This window comes from Eublepharis macularius, chromosome 2, assembly GCF_028583425.1.
Source record: "Eublepharis macularius isolate TG4126 chromosome 2, MPM_Emac_v1.0, whole genome shotgun sequence".
NCBI classification, from domain to species: domain Eukaryota; kingdom Metazoa; phylum Chordata; class Lepidosauria; order Squamata; family Eublepharidae; genus Eublepharis; species Eublepharis macularius.
Genome location: NC_072791.1, coordinates 167,679,609 through 167,703,199, shown reverse-complemented (window position 1 = coordinate 167,703,199; position 23,591 = coordinate 167,679,609). Strand labels below are relative to the sequence as shown.

Sequence of the window (23,591 nt, the reverse complement as noted above, 5' to 3'; positions counted from 1 at the left end):
GTGATCTGTTTCCAGAACACACAGGACGAAGCACATTAATTGTGACACTGGCACGAACTGTGGCATTTTGCTGGATCTTGGTTTCATTGGTTAGGTCAAGGGAGAATGTTCCAGCTGTTTAAAGGTTTCAGTGCTCTTCTTTGCTAGGTTAAAAAAAACCCTCTCACTCTTATGATACTGGCCAGAAAGATGCATAAAGTCTTACAGAGCATCCCTTATGTAAAAACCGTGTGAATGCTGATTAGTGGTGGGGAAACTGGAAGACAGCTGAGAATTCCATACCCACCAGCACCCTTGTGCATGAGGAAACTTCTGCCACTCTTAAAGAAGAATAAGTTGTTGAGCACAGTTTAATCAAGAGCAGCCAAAGACATAGCATGTAATTGAAGTGGGCTGTATGTTTAGGATCTGTTTTCATATTCGTCCCCATGAGGCAATTACTACTTTTAGATTGTGCTGCTCATTATTTTCGTGCATGGCTGATATTATGCAATAAGGCAGAGCGGCTTGAAGCGACATATACCTACTCTATATTTGTCAGTGATTCTGCTTCCTTTATTACAGTCACAGGTTTTGGAGTTTCTGGTTGTAAACTGTTACGGTCTTACTGTGTAATTGTTTAGACTCAGTGTATCTTTAATTTGCTCACATTTTTACAGGTGCCTGCTTACAACCCTCTTGAATTTGGATTTTCCATGGAGAGTGTAAAGGGTCCTAATGATACTCTTTTCCCCTGTAAAATTGATCATAGTGATAAGTATCTCCTGGCACAGTAGTTTGGTGCATGGAGAAACTGCTGACTCATGAATGAAGACTGACGGAGTTCTTCTTTTGGTTTGGTTTCTGTGTAGAAGGAGATTGGGTGGCGGAAGGAGGCTTCTCATTTGCTCGTCTTCACTACAGATGATGTCCCGCACATAGCCCTGGATGGGAAGCTGGGTGGATTGGTGCAGCCACATGATGGTCACTGTCACTTGAATGAGGCCAATGAATATACAGCCTCCAATCAGCTGGTAAGAATAAATAGGACTGTTTCCTCCCCTTGTACCTTTTGATGGTCAGCTTCACAACTGTTGCTTAGTCCTGTTGTATCATTGTAAAACTGTTTTTTCTAATTACTACTTCTAGTTTCAAAGGACAAAGTGCAGAGCTGGATATGTCAGACAAGACAAACTCCGCCCAACATTACTTCTCACTTTGTCCCCAGTAAGGGCCCAAAGTGGCTTGTGATACAGGAAAAAAAGGCAGAAACAAATGGGAACAGAGGAGGAAGGCTTCAAAAGGAAATGTGCTAATTCCTTTAAAAACAGTTTGTATACTATTCACATGCTGAGAATCTTGGAGTTCCACAACTACTGAGATTGCTATGACTAAACCAATTTTAAGGAGGCATTTTTAGATTTCTGAAGGCAAATAGCACATATAAAGGCTGCAAAACTGAACCCGATTTTTCTTCCCAATATTTTTTCCCAGCGTTGCAGGGAGGTAACAAAAGACATAGGTACTGTTATTTTGGAGTATGCATAAGGGCTACCAACATCTACCTGGTGCAAGTGTTTGTCCTTTGTAGGCATGTGAGCTATGAGTGTGCTGCTTGTTGTATTTTATTTCAGGCTAGAGCTATGTATTACATGAAAATAGCATCATTCTTTCTCTGTAACATGTTGCTCAATTACCAGGAGGCTAGAGGGTCCATTCTAAAGCAAACTACACCAAAATTGCAGCTTGGTGGCTGCCTGTTTTTAAAGACCCCTCCAAGTTTCAAGTGACTTGGGCCAAGGGGTCTGCTTCTACAGGCCCCTGAAGAAGGTCTCCCCCCCAGCCACTCTCCACTGCAGCCTATGGGGGGGGGGGGTTTGCATGCTTTCTCCAGGGAAAAGAAGTCTCTCCAAAATAACTAACAAAGACCAACTGGAGAATCTCAGAAGAACCCACCTGTCAGAACTCCTCTCCCTGAAAGTGAGGCTCGTGTTTTCCATCCCCCCCTTTTCATTGCTTTTCTTGCCAAGAAGAGAGGGGGGAGGAGGTGACTCTCGAAGACGAATGACACTGCATTTTAGGGAGCGCTGCTGCACTATTTATCCAACCATGATGATTCTCTGGGAAGCCAATGCTGGTACATCCAAGAATCCCAAATTTGATCGGGATTCCCATATATACCTGAAAAATAAGGTATTGGGGGAGTGTATTTGGAACGGATATGTTGAATCGCACACCCCTAATTTATATGTCCCTGTAGATATCGGTAAAACAAAATAAATCTTGAGATTTTGACACGAACCTTTGAAAGGGCTGCAGGGAGTGTCCTATCTTTCTGAATGCAATTATGCTTTGCTGTTGCATAAATAAAGTTGTTTCCATGGGCTGGGCAAATTATCAAACCAAATTATTATTGTGTTTTTTAATGAGGATATTGGAAAGCATGTTTAACTGGCTGCTTTATGGCAGTGGGCTGGAGTCATCACACAGAGATATTCTTTGTCTTTCTGAATGAACAAAGCAAACAAATGTACACTTTCCTTGATCATTCCTGCAGTTGTTGTATCAGTGTGGAAATAACGTGAAGAGGTATGCTGACAAGTCTTGTGTTATATTGCATGTCTATGAGCCGTGGTTAAGCTGCTGTCTTTGTATTTTTTATTTTCCTCTCTGTAAGATGGGAATTTCTCACAGAGTTGTAAGGATGACTGAGACAAGGGGTGCACTCCAGACAAGTTACATCTAGCCACATCTAATTTCCACTGCAATTAATGAAATTAATATGTTCAGCAAAATGTTTAAAGTCTGTGATCTTATGCACACTTACCAAGGAGCAAGGCCCATTAGGCACAAAGGGACTTACTTCTGAGCAAATATGCATAAGACTGGATTGCACATCACTCTGACTTCTGAGGAATTAAGATGAAGGTTTGTGTTTCAGATTGTTTGTGCAAACAATCAGTGCCTTTCTCTCTCACTTTGTCAAAACTTTTTGAACAAATTAATATTTTTTACAGTAAGAAATGAAGGATACAAATAACAGTTACAAGGGAAACTCGTGTTATTCTTGCTAGAGCTACAGACTGTCTGTCCAGACTTGCTAACTCTTAACAAGCTTTCCTCTGATTAAATAGTTAATCAGCTGTTATGTTAACTTGAAGTAAGGAATGCTGCTCCTCCTTTATCAATTGAAGCCAGGGGAGAGAAACAAGTATAGCAGGTTCCACTGCAACTCTGTTGGTGTCCTGTGGACCCAGAAAGCAGTCTGTATCTTTTTTTAAAAAAATGTGGGTGCTTAATATATTTGTGGAGCATCTTTTGAGGTACATTGTATCTACTTGCCGTCTTTTTAACGTATCGAAATAGTTGTAACCTCTTCTTGACTTCTCTTTCTTTCCTCAGGACTATCCTTCCCTTGCACTTCTTGGAGAGAAACTAGCCGAGAACAATATCCACGTAATTTTTGCAGTAACGAAAGGTCACTATGTTCTTTACAAGGTACATTCTATGGAAGAAGCAGAGGAGAACAGTTTCTGATGAGCAGTAGAGAACAGGTCCTTTCCCCCTTTCTCCTTAAGCAAAGTGTTACCAGTCTGATGACTGGGAGAAGGAAGGAGCAGCTCAGAATTTAAAAAAAATTATTACAGCATTCTGAGGCCTGAATGTGCAACTTAGCCACTTCATTCCTATATCCTGACCCTAATTCATTTCCAGGTAATTTCAGAGTGCAGTTTCAATGAAAAGCAGTGAGCTTCTTAAAGTAAACAGATAAATGTTAGTGATCACGAGGGCACCTAAAATAGCTGTGAATTTAATCCTTAGCTTGGGAGCATTGCCAACTGAAGGGTATTCAGCCTGACCTGTTGTTACTTAATCTTATTAAGAATGTACCATATTACTGCAGAGCCTCACATACCATTATTTAAAAGAATTTGCCCCTGTCCATTCATATTAGTTTATTTGTATCAAATATATTACCTATTCTGAAAAGAAGATTCTAATGGTACCAATAATTCCTGTTTTCGTAGACACTGATTAATTATGTTGATGAAACTAAGGGCAGAATATTTTGCTGATTCAGTAACACAAGTCTCTCTGCGCGTGTGTCTCCTTTTCCTTTTAAAAGAACCTTACAGCCCTAATTCCTGGAACAACAGTAGAGATTTTACATCCAGACTCCAGGAATATTATTCAGCTCATAGTCAAGGCCTATAATGTAAGTTTTCTTTTTCATTTAATGATCTTCTTCAATGTTTTCTCACTGTAGTATGAATGATAAGACTGTATTTCATTGTTTCCATATTATTTATATATATATATCTGCTGTCAACAACTCCAGCAAGGAGCTCTCAAGGCAAATGAAAAGCAGAGGTGGTTTGCCATTGCCTTCCTCTGCAGTCTTCCTGGGTGGTCCTCCATCTGTATACTGAGCCGGCTTAACTTCCGAGATCTGCTATCAGGCTATACTTTGCCACCTTCCCTCTCTCGTTATTTACTGCTCCTAAATTTCGCTGTTGTGCTGCTTTGAATCTGAAAGCCGAAAACTGTCACTCAAATCTCTCTTATCTTTTTGAGAGAAAAGATTACGTTACCTCTGCATCTTAGAGATGTTGTATCAGGGCTGTTTCCTGTGCTGTGAAGCTATGTTCAGGAGATCTTCAGCCATGACTGCTGACATGACACATTGTGAGTTCCTCCAGCAAGGCCCAGTGCCTTTCACATTCCCTTGGCCGCAGCAGAAAGGATATGCACTTTAGTGGCTCTCATACAGCAAAGATAATGTTAGAAGGAGCCACTTTGTGTGTGAAGGAGATATGTTCCATGGCTCCTGTACCAAAATTTCGGAAAGAGCCCTTGGGCAATATATGCCATAGTTAAATAGGTGATATGGTTACTCCCACAAAGGCTGGCTCGCGTACTGCTTTGGTTATGTATGGCTGATTTGATCATGTACTTTCTGCATGAGTGGCTCCAATGAAGGGTGATGAGATGCTGATGTGGGACATTACACTTATGTGGCAATTATGAGTCTGTTTGATATTTCTGGATTCTGTTAGAAAAAAGGACAGCCCCGTTTTCCTCTGCAGCTTGTGTTTATTTGGACACCAATAAGTCTTTGGAGGTAGCTTCTGTTGAGAAATAATCCTATCTAATTAAATTGTTGAATGGACTGAGAGTTGTTCTTGGGAGTTTAAAGACAATAGAAAGGTGAGAAGAAACCACTTCCCCCGTGTCATCCAAGATACCCACAGGATCAAAAGCACTATCCACTACCAGCGCTGCATAGAAACCAGCTAAGAGTGAATGGTTTTGCAGCAGCAACCAACAAGGGACATAGAAATCAGCAGCTCCTTAATTTACTGCTGATGGGAGGATTGGAGGGGGTGTCAGAGACTGGTTTGTAGGACAACCACAGACCTGAATTCTCAAGGTTTTCTGTGTGATCTTGGTTAAATTTGTTTGTGTCCCAGTTATCTGTATGTAAAATGGTAACAGGAATGCTGTATTCACTTCCCCATTTTTGCATCTAGCTCTTACTAGATTACTGTAGCTCTATTATATGGTGATAAATTATTTCTGGTATAATGCAGCGTCTAATACTTTTGGATTTGACTGCACTTTCCATATTGAGCAAGTCTCAAAGAGGTAGGAATAAAATTATCAATCAAGACGGGTTTATTGTGGCAATAAAAAGTCAAATCATGACAACCAGAGCACTCCACAAACATATCACAAAAAAAGGCATATATGGCACCCAGACAGTGAGAGGACTGAGCTTATGTTATACCAGGAACTGTAGTGTATGAACAAACATTTATAACACAGCAGATTCTCTTTGACCTGCCCCTACTTAAATTGTTTCTTTCGGTTTCCCACTGTACCCAATGACTGACAGCTGCCTGACAATTTTTGCTTTCCACCCATAATCTTATGCCAATCTTATAATGGGCTATGTTTCTACTGCTGTTAATGCATATTTGACAAATTTTGAAAAATCATGTATGGGATTTCTGTGCTTTAAATAGTATTTGGCAATGTCCCTTGAGTCTGTATTGGAATAATCTATTGTTAGTAGTTCTAACAATTTCATATTTCAGCTTGAATTCCTATTTACTGGTCCTTCAGGGAAATCCTGCTTCTTGAATGCCTTCTCTATGTTGTTTCAAGGCAACTAAGTAGTGTTCCAGAATGTTTATTACTTCCTTTCAATGACTTCCTTTTTCCCCATGAATGCCAGCGTTGTAGTTTTAGTCTCTACCCATGAAGCACTGTTAACAGTGGAATAGCCATGGTTGCTGTGGGGCTTAGGCAGCCAAAGATGTGTAATGACTGGACAGTTCATGTTGGAGCCTGATTGGGTATTTTGGGCTATAATTGGAGCTGAACAAAGGGGCACATGTTACTTGTTGCATAGCTGCATACATACTTGGTAATATTCTGTGGCCTCTTGTCTCAGCTTTAGCTTATAAGCACTGATGTTCCTCACCTCTTAAGAGAGATATAGTGATGCTTTATCAAACCAATAGCACATTTAACCTAGTAATGATAACTCTAAGATTTTCCTAGAGATCCTGAACTTCTTTTCCTGAAGATGTCAGGGATTGTCTGTCTTATAGTATTATGGTTGTCTGGATTGCCAGTCCTGAGCTTGAGTCTTGTTCCCTGGACCCAAGTTCTTAAACTTAGCTTAATAAGAGCAAGTCACCTTAATAATACTGGAGAATTCACAAATTTAGTCAGAAACGGATGTAGTTTGGGGTACAGTTTACTTCTCTTCATTAGTTTTTTTTAAATATCCTGTCCTTCTCCCAGGGGCCCAGAGCAGGATCTCCCAGATCCTAATAAAAAGATCAGCCACTCTTTAGTCTTGCACCCTCTTTCTTTGGAGAACTAGTAGGATATTGCTTGCTTTCCAACACTGTAGTGTTGCCAATGGAGAGGTACAAGAGCAGGGTGGATATGTGAGTGAAGCATCAAACATGTGTATGAGTGTAGGTATTGGGTGACTGCCAAAGAAGCATAGGGCACACACAGCTGCCAAGTTAGTATGTTCAGTGTGGTTTCTTTGGGGGAGAATACAGAAGGAATATAAGAGCCCTGTGGTGCAGAGTGGTAAGCCGCAGTACTGCAGCCCAAGCTCTGCCCACGACCTGAGTTCGATCCTTGTGGAAGCCAGATTCAGGTAGCCGGCTCAAGGTTGACTCAGCCTTCCATCCTTCTGAGGTCGGTAAAATGAGTATTCAGTTTCCTGGGGGTAAAGTGGAGATAACTGGGGAAGGCAATGGCAAACCACCCCATAAAAAAGTCTGCCAAGAAAATGTCGTGATGCAATGTCCCCCATGGGTCAGTAATGACTAGGTGCTTGCACAGGGGACTACCTTTACCTTTTTTACCTTTACAGAAGGAATATATAAAGATTTAAACCTTGCTGATGCTCTTGTATTTGGATACAAGAGCAACAGGTCCTTTACCTCAGAGATAGTTGGTCAAGATTCTTCTGGCCAATAGCCATCTTTCCTGTATTAAGGAAAAACAATCTGTCTGCACTAGCTAATTCCAAATTGTGCTATTTTAGGGAGAACCTGGTTACTGAATACTTGTTAATTCTTCTTAGATCCATCATAGTGACATGGATCCAACCTTCCTCCAGCTTAAGGAGCTCCAATTTCATTTGAAGGAAAAGCTGCTTGTGTGAAGAAAGCCCTTTAGACTGGAGGAAGTCTTTAAACTCTGCTCAGTGGAATGGGCGGAGCCACCCCATATTTCTAGAGGAGTAGTCATGTTAGTTGTTACATCAAGTAGAAGTCCAGTAGCACCTAAGGAAATTTATTCCAACATAACTTTTGTGAGGCAGAACTGACTTCACTAGATGCATGAGTTGGACATCTGTAACAAATGTGGACATACATATGAAACATCTGATAAAGTGAGCGCTGTTTAATGTAGGGCCGTCATGTTTTCCAGAGACAGCCCCATTGCTATTGAATGTGTGAATCCCACCTAAGTGTTCATTTCGCCCAGTGGTTTATTGCTCACCTGTTTTTCAAAGATTTTTATTTTTTTATTAACTACATCGACTAACAATACAAAGGGAGAGAAGGGGGGCAAGGGAAGGAAAGAAAAAAAAAACAGCAACATATAACAACACTACACTACACATAATGCTTTCCCTTCATACTGCCATTATTAAAAAATTAAAACTTTGTATGATATTGATGGAGTGGCTGACCTTGCAAAATACAAATTACAATTCAAATTAAGTCTTCCCCCCCCCCCCGGGCCTCGGACGCAATTCTCTCTGAGCAGCTGCAGCCGCAGTGCTCGTTCCCTCCCCCCCCCTTCAGACTTCGCCTTTTCTTCTTGCTTGGTGTCTTGCTGAAATTCTTGATTTTTGTCCTCAAAGTCCCTTAATTGATCTTCTGATGTTATTTTGTAAGCTTGATCTTTGTAACTGAACCAAATACCTTCCGGAAATAGCCATTTGTACTTTATTCCACGTTCCCTCAGAAGAGCTGCGAGCTTTTTATACTTAAATCTTCTTTTCCGAACTAAAAATGGGACGTCCTTCAGTATCTTAACTTTATTACCCAGAAAATCCAGATCCGCATTATATGAGTTGTATAGGATAGTGTCTCGGATCCTTTTAGATGAAAACTCGATGATGATCTCACGAGGCAGCTGCCGCTTCGTTGCATATTTTGAAGAAGCCCGACGGACTTCCAAAATGGCGCTTTTTTGCTCACCTGTTTTTCAAAGGGTTAAAAAATTTGCAGAACGAGTGATCAGCTAATGTTTTCAGTTTTACAAAGTTCTGGCCCAATTTCACCAAGTTCTGATTCTTGCCAGAACAGGTCTATAATGAAAAATAAGAATAGGTCTGTATCATTATACTGTTTTGTGTAACTTTTACTCTTAGCACATTATGTTATGCCCTCAAAAATATCTTTGTATTCTGAAGCATGATTAGAATCTGGATGTGACGGAGGAAGTATGAGCTAATGGGACTTTTTCTGGGTTTTTTTCCCTTCTAGAGCATTCGGTCTAAAGTAGAGTTAACTGTCTGGGACAGTCCTGAGGGTCTCAACCTTGCTTTTACAGCCACTTGTCAGGATGGTTTGTCATATCCTGGAGTCAGAAAGTGTGGTGGTCTTCAAATAGGAGACACAGTGAGTTTGTTGTTCATTTTAATAAGCACCTGCAAGTTTGATTCTTAACTTTTGATTCTTACGGCACTTTTCCTTCTGTCACTTAAAGGGGGTAAGAAATTATCGTGAAAAGAGATCTGAAGTGCAAGTGCTGCTTTTAAAAGTTATTCAGTAGCCTGGACATTTCTGCAACCCATTTAAAAATAATAAAAATGCACTACTTATGTTTTTAGACAAAGCTAGAGTAGTGGATTCCTTGTTTTGGAAACCTAGAATATTTACAAATGCCATTTTTTTTTGCTTCCACCCTACGTTACAACTGATTCTTCAGTTGCCACTAAGATCTGCTGCATGCATGGGTCAGAAATATAGATTTTGCATACCGTGGAAATGTGGGAGCAAACTCAGGGAACTTGTTCACCTTCCTCACTTCATGTACAACTTTCTATGTGTAAACCATGGCCTACGTGCATAATCTTCTATGTGAGCATGCCCTGATCATGCAAACTATACATCAACCCCAAAGGAGTCGATAAATGGCATGAATTAGGCTCTGCTGTCATAGACATCTTCAACACAATGTTCTGTTCTTAACAGGTTAATGGTTAAACTGTACAGGATATTCGCAGTTTATCTTTACAGAGGTTAAGTTAGTTCCTTTGTAAAAGATACAGCTGGTATTGTGATCCTAATCTTTGATTTTGCTCCTGGGAAACCTTTGACAATACTTGTAATCCAGGGGCTTTTCTAGAGTCTTTTCTGATCTGTTTTTCTCCTTGCAGTTCTTTCAAGTTGAGCTTCTCTGTCCCTTTTCTGAAACAGGGTCGGTACTGCTGGTGTTTCCGTTTGGCAAAACTTGCTGCTGAGTTACCATCTGCCATCTGGCATACAGGAACAGAGCAGGCTGCATTCCAATAAAGCAGAGCATTTGCAGGAACTCTTGAAAAAGGCAGAGAGACTGCCCCCCCCCCGGCCGCCTGTATTTTTCAAACTAAAAGAAGAATTCAGTGCATGAGAAAGAAGCTTATAGATAAACATGAAACAATGCTGGCACCTCACATCTGCATTCCTATTTCCCTTCAAATTTACCAAATAACTCCCTTCCTCCCATTTCTGTCACTGGATGGACCTTCAAGTCTGTCTCCCCCTTCCCCCTTATTTAAATTAACAACACTGTCTCATTCTCCAAGTGGCATGGAAATGTGTGCTCATGAAAGAGGAAATACTTATTTGTAGTCCAAGCCACTAGCCCTCACTTCACATGGAGAAAAATCTTTCATACTGGGTTTAGTTTGTATCACTGCTGTATCTATCAGTGTGACAATAAAAAATGCCATATATTTTGACATGGTCCTGTCTGTTGGCATATAGGAAGGTAATGTCACCCTACGTTACAACTGATCTCCAGGCCACAGAAATCTGTCGTGATGTGCACCCACCCACCCCGCCCCCCACAAAAAACCCAAGCAGCAGGAAATCTGGATTCGAGTTTCAGGGATCTCAAAAAAACCCAGAAAACCCAGGATTCATTAAATCCAGGAAGTTTCTCTGATCCATTAAAGACAGATCAGAGAATCTTGGATTTATTTGGCCATTATTTCCTGTGTGGGAAAACTATCTGGGAGCTATGCAGATTATTGGGCGGGGGGGGGGATCAGTTTTCAAGCAATCCCAACAAAATTTGCAGAGAACCTACTCCTAACAATCCTCTAAAGACTATGCAAGTTTCAGAAAGATTGGGCCCCAGGATCCAGTTCTATCAGCCCCTGAAGGTGCCCTCAGGCACTCTCCGTTGTTTCCTAGAGGGGAACTTTTCCAGGCAGGCTCTCAGCAAAAACTGCAAGGTCAAGACTGACAGTAGTCAAAGGCACAGTCTCAAAGAAATGCAGAGAAAGCCCAACAGAACCTAAACCCAGAGAAAGCCCAACAGAACCAAACTGAAACAAGGGAACGGCCGGAATCTCCCCAGAAACAAAGTGAATCAAGGGGACCAATGTCAAACCAGAGAATCATGTCAAAACAGAGAATTCCACCCAAACCAAACTGAAGCAAGGGACTCTGTTGGAACTTAGCCCAACTGAACCAGTGTCACTCACAGAAGCGAGGCAGGCAAGGAAAGCTCCAGCATGAATTGGCCCCTGACTCCTCCCTCTCTGCCTCACCCCACTCCTTCCTGCCTCTGCCTCACTCCCCTTCCCCTCTTGGAAAAAAGTGGAAGAATCCCAGGAACGAGCCAGCCAGAGAAGCCACTCTTCTTTGATTTACCCACATTTACCTGGATTTATTTGGGGTCTGGATCCGAGTTTGTGGATCAGAACCCGAATTCTCTGATTTGATTTGAGAAAGCTGGATTTATCAAGATCAGCAAAAATCCATCCCCCCCCCTTGAATCCCGGATCTGGATTGCATACTCCTAGAGATAGGTTCCCCTGGAGAAAATGGCTGCTTTGGAGGGTAGATCCTGCAGCATTATACACTACTGACCTCCCTCTCCTCTCTAAACTGTGCCCTCTCCAGGCTCCACCCCTCAGATCTCTAGGAATTTCTCAACCTAGAGCTGGCAACCCTAATTCTATTACTTCCCTTTCCTTCTCATTGGGTCATAGTGAATTCTTCACATTCGTTCAACAGTAACATGACTGTATGTAAGAATGAAAAATGTGCTTTCCGAAAGCAGTCTGCTATGGAAATCAGAATATCTGAACTTCTGAGCAGTTAAGAACTTTGTATAGGCAATTATTGATGGGGGGCAATAAGAATGATTTCTGTTTTAGCAAAAAAGGCCCCAGTACTGCACTAGTAGTGTGATGGTTGTATAAATATAATAGGAGGAAGGAGAAACTTGCTTAGTGGAGGTAACCTTGCAGCAGGAGACAAGCTTGTTTGCTTTCTTTAAAAAAATAAGATGTGTTGATGTGGTTGATGAACTCTAATAAGAATGTTTTACTAAATACTTTACTTAAAATGTGGGGGATTGCTACAAAGAATGAAGTCTCTACATACATGTTTTTGCCTTTTATAAAAGAAGCTTCAAGGGGACTTCCTTGTGATTTGGGATGAGCATATGTCTCTGAACATTTCTGTGCTGTGAAGCATTTGAACATGCAATCTGAAATGCTATGAATTTTATCTCTGAATTAAAGCACTTATATTTTTTGACTTATTTATGTACCAATATTGATCCTGAGCCACGTTCTGAGTGACTTGTGGTAATGGACAAATAATTCAGAGAATGCTTGGCTGAATCTGTAGAATAGCGTTGACTTCTCAGACTTCCCCTACCTTCTAACTTCATTACCTCTCACTATCCTTCTATAGGTTTCCTTTGAAATATCATTAGAAGCCCGGAGTTGCCCTGCTGAGAATACCTCACATACGTTCATGATCAAGCCAGACTGGTTTCGGGACACTCTGGAAGTGACTGTCACCTACAATTGCACGTGTGGATGTACAAAGCAGATTGAGCCAAGCAGCAGCAAGTGCAGTGGGAATGGCACTCATGTGTGTGGATTATGTGACTGTGACCCAGGCCACGTGGGAGCCAAGTGTGAATGTGAGGAAGGAGAGGGTGGAAACATGTATCAGAATATGTGCCGTGAGGCTGAAGGGAAACGTATCTGCAGTGGCCGAGGGGAGTGCTCTTGCAACCATTGTGTCTGCTACGAGAGTGAGTTTGGAAAGATCTACGGGTTATTCTGTGAATGCGATGACTTCTCTTGTCCAAGATATAAGGGTGTTCTCTGTTCAGGTAAGTGAGACCATGTAATGTCAACCAGCCTACAGAGCCTTTGGGAGAGAATTGCTGCAATGCTTGGGAGTGAATTACTGTAATTTCCAGATCTCTCTTCATCTAAACTTTGAGGAGACTCTGGCAAACTAACCCTGGCACGGAATTCATGTATGCTTAGCTTGACTTGGTTCATGGCCAAACTATGTGTTACCTGTGACACGAGTTGGATTGGAATTCCCCACGTGTAGTGCATGTGGAGACCCACAATGTGACAAATATTGCCCACCTGGCCATTTTGGCTCAGTAAAATGGCGCAGGAGGTAAGGGTGCTCTTGAGCTGAATCTGAGGCGCACTTGAGAAGATTAGTTTGGCAGCATCACATCTATCTGCAGAAAGGGCACATGTACAACCTGTGTAACAGGCAATGTTTGTTTGATCCCCAGGTGACTGGTTAAAGTAGTTATTGTTGTATAATCAATGGAAGGTTTTATAGCTTTGCAAACATTTTTCCTATGATCTCTTGTGCACCTTGACATGGGTCTAGGTTAACTGCAAGAGTTTGGAGTTCTTAGATTAATTAACTATATTAATTAACTATAAGAAAAGTGTGGCTGAGTTTGAAGTTTAGATGATCTGAGAATTAGAGAAATTCTAGTAACAATGACCCCAAGAAAAATGAGAAAAAAAGAAAATGTTCTTGACTAAACTTAAGTGCAAAAATAAGATGCTTTTTTTTTTTGCAGTTTATTTTCCTCTTTTCCAGTCCAAATGCTAACATAATGTCTGGTAATTCTTGGTTTCCAGGCTGAGATTTACTGCTCGCCTCCTAATAAATACATAATGAAGCAAAGAATGTTTACTATGTTTCTTATTTTTGTTAAAGTATGTTTATTAAAGCCCTAAATAGTTTGGGGCCTGGATATCTTAAGGTCTACTTTGTCCTATGTATGTATGTATATAGATAACAGATTTTTGTGTGTGTGCTGATATATCATGGAAATGCTGTATTCTGCAAAGAGTTGGCTAAAACTCCAAGATTAGTGGGTAGTTTTCATTTTAAGAAGTTACTTGTAAATGATGGATTCAAGTTCAGCTTGCATAATTATTGCTGAAGATGTTGCATCACCATGTGGAATTTGATACTAGTTGGCAAGAACTCGAAGTGCTGGTAGGCAGCATACCCATGGAGGAAGGAAAGTGGGTATGAATAAAGAGGAAAGGACCTGGTTACCTGACCTTTGGGAATCTCCTGGGAGGAAGCTGCTGGGCCTTCATGCTCAGTCCTCTCTAGCTACAAGCATTTTCTCCTGAATTTTTGTCTACCTTAAATGAAGTATCTCTAAATGCTGCCTCTGAGGTGACTTTTTCTTATTTTTAATACTAAGTTTGTAAAAACTGAAAGCCCATAGAAATTGTTGTGTCTGTACCATCTGTTTCTTATGACTTGATTGTATTGTTTACATAGCTTAATTTTTTCTCTTATTTTACACCAGTTTGGTGTAGTGGTTAAGAGCGGTGGGACAATAATCTGGAGAACCGGGTTTGATTCCTGGCTCCTCCACTTGAAGCCAGCTGGGTGACCTTGGGTCAGTCACAGCTCTTCCAGAGCTCTCTCAGCCCCACCCACCTCACAGGATGTTTTGTTGTGGAGATAATAATAACATACTTTGTAAACCACTCTGAGTGGGTGTTAAGTTGTCCTGAAGGGTGGTATATACATTGAATGTTATTATTAATTTTTTTTAATCTTAGGGTGGGTGACAGAAATGAAACTTGGTTAAAAAAATAGCAATAGCAATTAAATTGCAATTTCTTCATGTCTTCTGAAACCTGGCCATTTTATATTAGTTGTATGAGAACAGTCATCATTTTTCTATGATGTATTCTAACCTGTTCTGGGTGGGAGGGAGTTTGACTTTGGTTAAAACAGTTATGGAGACTGCCTCTTTATGTGGCTGGGTTTCTTAGAATTGAGTACATAAATATAGTACAGTTTGGAAAATAATCTTAAATTGATCCAAACAGTTGTGGGTGGTACACACAGGAAAAGAAGTGATAAATTGGGCCCAAGCTTGATTTGGAGTGATGCTGTAGCTATTGCAGATGCTATAGAGCCTTAATGGCATGAAGAAGCCAGTTGCTGTGTTTTGCATCATCTGGAAGTGTCTGGACCAGGCATCCCCAACCTTTTTGGGTCTGTGAGCACCTTTGGAATTCCAAGAGAGAGTGGTGGGTGCAACTACAAAATGGCTGCCACAAAAAATGGAGCCAACCACAAGACAGCTACCACAAGAGGCGGACCTAACCACAAAATGTCAGGGAATGAGGTCATGCATAACTGACGTAGTAACTCTTAACATTTCAAGCAGAAACTGTATTTAACTGGGTGCCTTTTTAAATGAACATAATACTTTAAAATATTATCTTGCCTGCATTGCTGCATTCAGTCATGCAGTGAAGATCGTTGTGCTATGGTAACAGCTGCTGCCAAAGCAACTTTTTAAAAATCTGCACAGCCAGTCCAATGGCCAATCAGAAGCCCTGCTGGCCGAAAGCCCCAACTGGCCCCACCTACTTTCTAAAAACACTTGGTAGGCACCAGTAGAAGTGACCGTGGGTGCCATGTTGGGGATTCCTAGTCTGGACAGTCAGCAAGAGGATCCCAAGAGATAGAGAACATTACAGCTGTCTAACTTTGGAAGACAAATGTATGAATTGCTGATGCTAAGCCATGGTTGAATAGAAAAATTCACAGCCCATTTGTTGATGGAACTTCTTAAAAGCAAGCATGGTCTGTTATGAAATGAGGTACATTTCACAATAATAATAAACTCTTGGAAATAATAGGGTACCTTGAAATGTATGGAATTTAGTGTAGATAAAAGCTTCTTTGGGATGATAAAAAGTTTAATAATGTGAGAAGAGATAAAATGCTGTGCTCTTGCCTCACATCCTGTTTATCTGGCTTTTACACAGAACTGCTGTCTTATAATGCTGTTCCGTCTCCCTAGTCTGTTTCTTTTATTGGATATGAGTGACAAAAGCAGCTAATCAAAAAATGCCTCTTGAGCACCAGATTGAACCCTGGCAGCCACTGAGACTCTGTTGCAGTCAAATGGAGAGAATAGGAACACTTTGAGGAAATCCAGAGACCTTGCAAAGTTCTTCAATGACAATAGCGCAGCTTAAAAATTAGACAAATCAGAAATTTTGGCATTGAGATATGTCTGCTGCATTCTGCAAAAATTTCTCTGAATGTATAATTGTAGATTAGGCTCTTATCATGATGAATGATATTTTGATTGTAAATGTACAGGATTCTTTTACTGTGGGGTGAGAAAGGTGAAAGCATGTTTTATAGCTTGCATATATGATCACTCGGGCATCTGGAAGGTTTCCCAGGAGTGATTCAGTATAGGCTTAATCACAGTACAAGTCAGAATGAGTTTGTGGATGAAAGCAGCATAAATGTGAAGAATGAACCCTAAACCGCATGGAAGGATGATTCATGTCAACATATTTACATTTCATGTAGATAAAATAAGATTATTCTTATGATATACAGGAAAGCTTTAAGATAAGTGAGACAATAACAAAAGGATGTTGTGGTAGTTTATACAGCACCCTTTGATGTTGGGGGAAATACTCTTTTAAATATTGCAGCATGCTAGGGTTGCCAGCTCCAAGTTGGGAAATTCCTGGAGATCTGGGGGGTGAAACCTGGAGAAAGTGGGGTTTGGGGAGAGAAAGAACCTTGGTATGGCATAATTCCAGAGTCCACCCCCAAAATTATCCATTTTCTCCAGGTGAACTGATCTCTGTGGCCTGGAGACCAGTTGTAATTCCGGGAGATCTCCAGCCACTACCTGGAGGCTGGCAACCCTACAGCATGCTGCTGTTTGGCAGGAGTTGCAGATAATGTTGTATAATGTAAAGTTGTATTGCTGAAAAGAACAGCAAAAGAACAAGCTTTGCCTAAAAAGTTCAACTGTAGCCTCTAGTTCAAGTTCTCCTGTGCATATTATATGCAGATGCCAAAAGGGGAAAGGAGTATGAAGACAGAGATACCCAAGCAATGTAAAACCTTTAAGGTTCATTTTCCTGATTAAGACAGAAAAGTTCTAAAATGGAGTTGCTGCTTGTCCGATCTAGACATGCTCAAGCAGCCGCGATTTTGGCTTACTTTTGTGGTTGTGTCTTCCGATCACCAGAGCTGAATGTTACGATGAGCTGTTCCTCCTGTGTTCATATAGCTTGAACATACAACATGTCTGCTGTGGAAATGCCGACTCTGCATTAACATTCCCACCATGGACTGCCATTGTTTGCTGCTGCAAATTGTTTAAAGAAGGCCTTTTTTAGTAGTTGGTGCCTGCCTGAGTTTTTCTGACAGTTTGAATGGAAATGACTGCCGAACTATCTAGATGTAGAGTAGTTTGCACAAGTATGTTCTTATACAGCTTCATGGAAGTCATAGTTCACATCCCTCCCCATGCATCAGCTAGGGTTGCCAGATGGGATCTGGAACAATACTGGACCCCAGGGTCCTGCAGATTTTGGAGGTCAAGTCTGGAGATGGCAGAGTTTGGGGAGGGTAGGCGTGAGGGCGTGCATCACCCCAGGGTGAGGGTTGGTGCACTTTTTAAATATTTGTGCATGCACGAACACTTCTGGCCAGAGTGATGACATCACTATAGGAAGTGATGTCATCAGGCCAACCACTTCTGGGGACCCTGGTTGGCTGGCCAGCCACTCTCAGGTGGTGCCACACAGCTGCTGGAGGCCAGTTGAGTGCTTGGGCTGGCGCTTCACTCCTGCATGGCACCATGCAGCCACAGGAAAGCAACTGGGTGGCCCATTCCCACTGGTGCTGTGCAGGAGACTGGGCTGCTGGCCACTTCCCCCAGTCCGTGGTGATGCTGCGCAGGTGTAGGTGGCTGGGTGATGGGGAAGGGGGAGGGGTCAGTTCCTTGGTATTTGAGGGATGTTTCCCCTGGACATGCCCCCAAAATTAAGTTTGCCAACCTCCAGATGGTGGCTGGAGATCTCCTGGAATTACAGCTGATCTCCAGTCGGAGAAAATGGCTACTTTGGAGGGTGAACTCTATGCCACTATACCCTGCTGAGGTGCCTACCCTCCCCAAACTCCGCCGTCTCCAGACTTGACCTCCAAAATCTGCAGGAATTTCCCAACCCAGAACTGGCAACTCTACCAAAAATACCAGACTGTCCAGGTGAATACCGGACATCTGGCAACCCTAACTTCAGCTTTAAACTTTTCTTTTACTATAAAGATAATTAAAGTGATGTATCATGTGTAGAACCCACACTGATCTCATCTGCTGTGCCTGTGCAAATCAGCTCTCTGCAAGACTAAAGACATTCAGCTTATCTGCCATAGCTACTGTGCAGCCTCAAAGCTTCCTGGACAAACCAATTGAAGGCATGACTTGTGGGAGTTGGGCAAAGTATGTTTACTTGGTGAGCCTGATTGCTGGGAATTTTTCAGCATGCCTAGTCAGACCTGTTGTGGTGTAGTCTCTTTATGTTAAAAGTTTGCTTAGAGATTAGGATATAAACACTTAGCAATACATCAGAGACTCTTGAGACACTGGTGACATGTTCGATTCCTTGTTGATTTACGGGCTGAAAAGGAGACATGCTGTTTGTAGAAACTGCACCCTTGAACTCCCTGCATTCTTTCTAGGTCAAAAACCATTTAGATGATAAGTAAGTATTATATAATGGCCCCAGATGCTGGCAGACTCATTGGGCAGCCTCTTAAGATGCCCACATTAATTAGGGTAAAGATTTTACCGCTGGAATTTTAGCTATTAATTTTTTGAAAAGTATGCCTGTATGTGGGTATATATGCTATTGAAACTTGAGATCTAGAAGCTCTTTTGTCAGGTAATGATATTCTAAAATGTTTCCTTTTCTATAATTAAAACATTAATTTTTTAATTAAAAAAATTAAGGTCAGGTAACCTGACCTTCCCTTCAATAGCCCTTCATGTTGCAGTAATATCTACTCATCAGGTCACAAAGGACTCCACTGAGCACTATGAGAAGCGCCACTGGCGAATGCTGGAATTCACATCCAGAATAGATCAGACTTCTACTTTTATTAAACTCTTTATGAATATCTGATCCTATAGGAAAACTTTGCAATACAGTGCACTATTTTGTTTTGTGTTTCTTAGTCATTTAATTTTATTAGAGGTACCCCACTTGTAAACAACATTACTTTTAGAAGTAATGGAAGCAATAACTTAAAAGCATGTTTTGTTCCTTATTAATTTAGGAGCTGGGGAAGGAGACATGCTTTTTGGAGCAGCTGTCCTCTGGAGAAGCAAGGCACTGTACACAGTGAAGGTGCAATCTTGTGCACGCTTATTTGAAATCCAGCTGCACTGATCGGTGTAGGGCTTACCTTTTAATCAAAGGATAGGGCTTGCAAATGTACTAATGCAGACATTTATATATTAAAATATTTTTTACTCCAACAAAATCTCTACCAAATTTAAAATTAAAATGTAAAAAGTCAAAAAAGCAGTAGAATTTAAAATTGTAACAAAAACTACACACATCATAAAACCAGTAAAGGTAACATATTTCATTACATACATCAGAACAAAATCAGAGTAAAACATACCTAATTTATCTTCCACCTGTACATACCACTAATTATTCCTCCATCTATATTAACAAACAAGAGCTCCATATTTTGTTTGACCTGGAAATAAAGTATAGCTTCAAGAAAGCATTCTGTTGTTAGAAAACCTAATGCGTTCATTATCATGCCGTATACAGTTAGAAACCTTGAAACTTCAAAGAATGCTACTACAAATAGTTACATAAAATACTCATCTTTTAATGGGTCTTTGCTATAAATGTCTGCAATATATTTAGCGAAATAATATCTGCTGAGTTAATACTTTGGCATGCAATAACTGGATATTAATTAAATCTTTCTGTTTCTATCCCAAATACTTAGCCAACTGTGATTAGTTGTTGGTTTAATTTTTTCCCTATCTTTGGATGATTTTTAGTTCAGCTACTGTAAAAATATTCATAATAAATTCTGTTTTCCTGTTCAACAGTAGCTTTTAATGCCCCAATAATATTGCTTTCCGATATTTGATTTCTAAGTTTTATCAGATATGAAGAAAAGCAGATTGTAGAGATTTACCTTGCTATGAAAATACCTCATCTTTCCCCTCCGTATATCATTTTTTATAGGGCTGTCACATCTTTATACGCCTTCTCCTCAACTTATTGCTACTTTTCACTAAATACTAGAGATTTATGGACTCCATGGACATATTTAAAAAGAAAGTGAGCCAAACTTGGAGTCGGCTTGCCTGTTTTCATTTAAGTTCCACTTCTAGTGAGTTTTAAACGTTATTATGCCTGGCACATTTCTATTCATTGTTGCCACTCAGGTTAGCATGGAGAAATGTGAGGTCAAGATTTAGGACCCACAGATGTAATAAGGAATGACATGAACAGCAGGAAGTGGCGTCCTGTTATTTGTTTTAGTCATAGTGGGATAGATTTTACTGTGTATATTGGATTTTAAGGATAATGCTGTGATTGGTCTTCCGGTACTTTTCTGGTTTTTTTCCGTTGCACTCTGCATGTGTCCTGAATTCATCAGCCCTACTGCTTCTACTCTAGTCAATTTGTCACCACTAGTGGATGGCAGGCCTCTCTTCTCCAGCTTTTCTTCCACACCAGACCCCCTTTCCATGATTTCTTTTGTAGAAGGGTTGCTTCTCCTACTGTGAGCTGTCTGTTGTCCATTCGTGCAATAATGCAGCAGGATGTCGCTAGCATAATGATGAACAGCCCTGCTGTTATAAAAACCCTGTGAACAAAGGAAGAACCAGGAGCTGCAAGGACATTTTCCACTTAACAGTGGCTTGACCAAGCAACATATTTCTCCATGACACACAGCCAGAACAGATGTGGGCAGGCTTGTGGGCTTCTGGATTCTTCTGAAATAATGAAATGATTCAGCGTTTTAGGTCCTGATCCAAGGTCTCTTCTGTGCAGTAAAAGGCTGCTGGGTGTGTGGAATTTTTCACATATGCCAGGAAATAAAAAAATCAGCAAGCTTTTTCTCTCTAAAGGTTATTTTTACTCAGTTCATTTTATTTAAAATATTTATATATCCCACAGTAAGACCATTAAAAGATACATTGTTTTAATGATGTGCTGGGCATTTTTGGTTGGTTTTAATGATTTTGAATTGTGATGTTATTACATATCTTTTAGCTGTTTTTTTCATGTAATTCATACTCAATAGTATAATTTATTGAATGTACCAGCTGTTCATGGTATTAACCTACACTGTGTGTAATCCACCTTTAGTCACAGTGAGAAAGGCGGACTATAAATAACGAAAATAGATAGAATAAATAAAAACTTGTTAGCCAACTTGGTGGCCCTTGTCAGGGCAGAAGGCAAGGTAGACATTTTGTAAATAAATAAATAAAATAAACATATCAGCAGAAATAATAGAAGACCCAGCATAAAGAGCATAAAACAGAAAAGATCTTGTCTCTAGTCACCGCCCAAATCACCTCTATGGCGGCATGTGGAGTAGGTCCCCAGCATAGGTTTATTGGCAGCCACCTATAGGGGTCTAATTTAGAAACAAGAGTAGACCTGTGGGGAAAATGTAGGATCTGGAAGTCCCACTACATTCTGGACATCCTCCTTTGTTGCTTTAGCAGCTCATAACAGCTGTAAACTTGCTATTGAAGCTATTGTGTGTAATTTTATATGGAGTCACGGGGCTTGGGAAATATGGTGAACATTCAGTCAAAAGAAGGTCTTGTTTTCCCCACAGCCAAGTGGCAGCAGTAGAGAACTTGTTTCCCTAAGTTCCACAGAGCCTGATTCAGATCAGGGCCATATAACAGCAACAACATTTGATTTATATACCACCCTTCAGGACAACTTAATGCCCACTCAGAACGGTAATGACTTTGTAGTATGCCATTATTATTATCCCCACAACAACAAAAACCCTGTGAGGTGGGTGGGGCTGAGAGAGCTCCTAGAAGCTGTGACTGACCCAAGGCCATCCAGCTGGCTTCAAGTGGAGGAGTGGGGAATCAAACCCGGTTCTCCAGATTAGAGTCCCGCACTCTTAACCACTACACTAAACTGGCTTATTATGAAATATAAAATATGTAGAATTAAAATGTATAAATATAAAAAGCAGTAATTAATTGGATGTATCTCAAGATTGATTGAAGCGTGGAGGTTCCTTTATAAAGCAGAAGAAAATTCTGGTAGACCTTGTATTAACAAAGCAGATCCTTCTACTAGGATAAGACAAAAATGTGCCAAAGGTCCTGGTTTTTTTTTCTTCCCTCCAGTGGTTGTTCTCTCTCTTTGATCCATGATTGTGCAATGAGGCAGCTGGAGGATATATCTTTTGTTAACATTCAAAAATACCTTGTAATAGGCTTCTTCTTTCTTGTTATGCAGTAGCTTCCATCTTCTGAAGATGAGAAGGTTTTTTCAAAGAGCCCTGCATACAGGCATACATTCCTCATGGTGTCAGATTCCAGGGGGATCTATATGCTTTGATTTTAAAATCAAAACAAAACCAGCAGAGTCTTGCAACATCTTGAGTGACACCTGATGTTCTGTGATACAAGCTTTGGTGTCTTAGAGCCCTCTTTACCTGATGCACTCTGATACATTCAAGTAAACACAGTGGCTGTTTCCACATTTCCCCCTGTGTAAGCAGTAGGAAGCCCTGGAGCATCCAGACAAAGTTGTGCATAATTTGGGCATGATATATCTGGTTCCCATATTTTCCCCCAGATTAAAAATAAACCTATTTTAGCGCAAAAGGGAAACTGCAGTGTGGATACAGGAAGCGTCCATCTGAACATTACACCCACAGCCACTATGGAGAGGGGTATAGAACTAAGCTCTACCTTTCCTCCCCACTTTTCAGACCTTTAAAGGACATTTTCCTTTTCTCAGATAAGCCACACTGTAACATGACAGTGTGGTTCAAGATGAAAGGAAAAGAGAGGGGAAAGGGAAGGTTGTACCAAAATTACTGTCATGTTTGTGTTTTTGTGCAGAAGTGGCAGAACAAACAAAGGAAGCAGGAGTGGGGCAGCTGCTGTGACTGCAGCAGGGATGGGTGTGTGTAGACATAATTTCCACCCTTTCTGGTCCTACTGGCTGCTACTGCCACCATGGTAGGAAGCGTGTTTGTGCCCCTTGTGGAAGCAGCCTCTTACTGGTGTAGCTGTCTGCTATTGTCTTTGTAACTTTTGTGAGTACTCTTCCTTGCACTGTTTTTGTTAAGGGAGATTGTGAGTTAAACCGGCGGAGGGAGGTGTTTATGAGACAGAGAGAGAGAGACTGACTGAAAATGAGTGAATTAGAGTTGCCAGATCCCCCGACCTCCCCCCACACCAGGGCGGGAGGTCGGAGGCGCAGCGCTTACCTTTCAGGTCCCCTCTCTCCATACATTCATCCTCCCAGCCCGCACAATGATGTTACTTCTGGGGAGTGATGTCATCATGCAGGTCACGTCCCACCCTGGGAGCACTCCCACATTCCTCAGGGGGCTGAATCAGCCAGGTAAGCAGGGGCAGGGGTGAGGGACTGGCATCCCTAGTGTGAATGCAGAAGCATGGTGATGATGCACACAATTAGTGATATTTCCTGTTGTCTGCTGTTATTCTAATCTTGT

The 23,591-nt window shown here is 41.1% G+C and overlaps 1 protein-coding gene across 1 annotated transcript in view; it reads left to right on the top strand.

Annotated features, from left to right (window-relative positions):
- The window catches only part of ITGB5 (integrin subunit beta 5), a 102,841-nt gene that overhangs the window by 43,772 nt on the left and 35,478 nt on the right, over nt 1–23,591 (top strand). Inside the window, exons 6-10 of the mRNA XM_054971479.1 lie at nt 852–1,013; nt 3,382–3,477; nt 4,106–4,195; nt 9,012–9,146; nt 12,444–12,873. Coding sequence (XP_054827454.1) covers nt 852–1,013; nt 3,382–3,477; nt 4,106–4,195; nt 9,012–9,146; nt 12,444–12,873 — 913 coding nt within the window. The remainder of the gene's footprint in view (nt 1–851; nt 1,014–3,381; nt 3,478–4,105; nt 4,196–9,011; nt 9,147–12,443; nt 12,874–23,591) is intronic.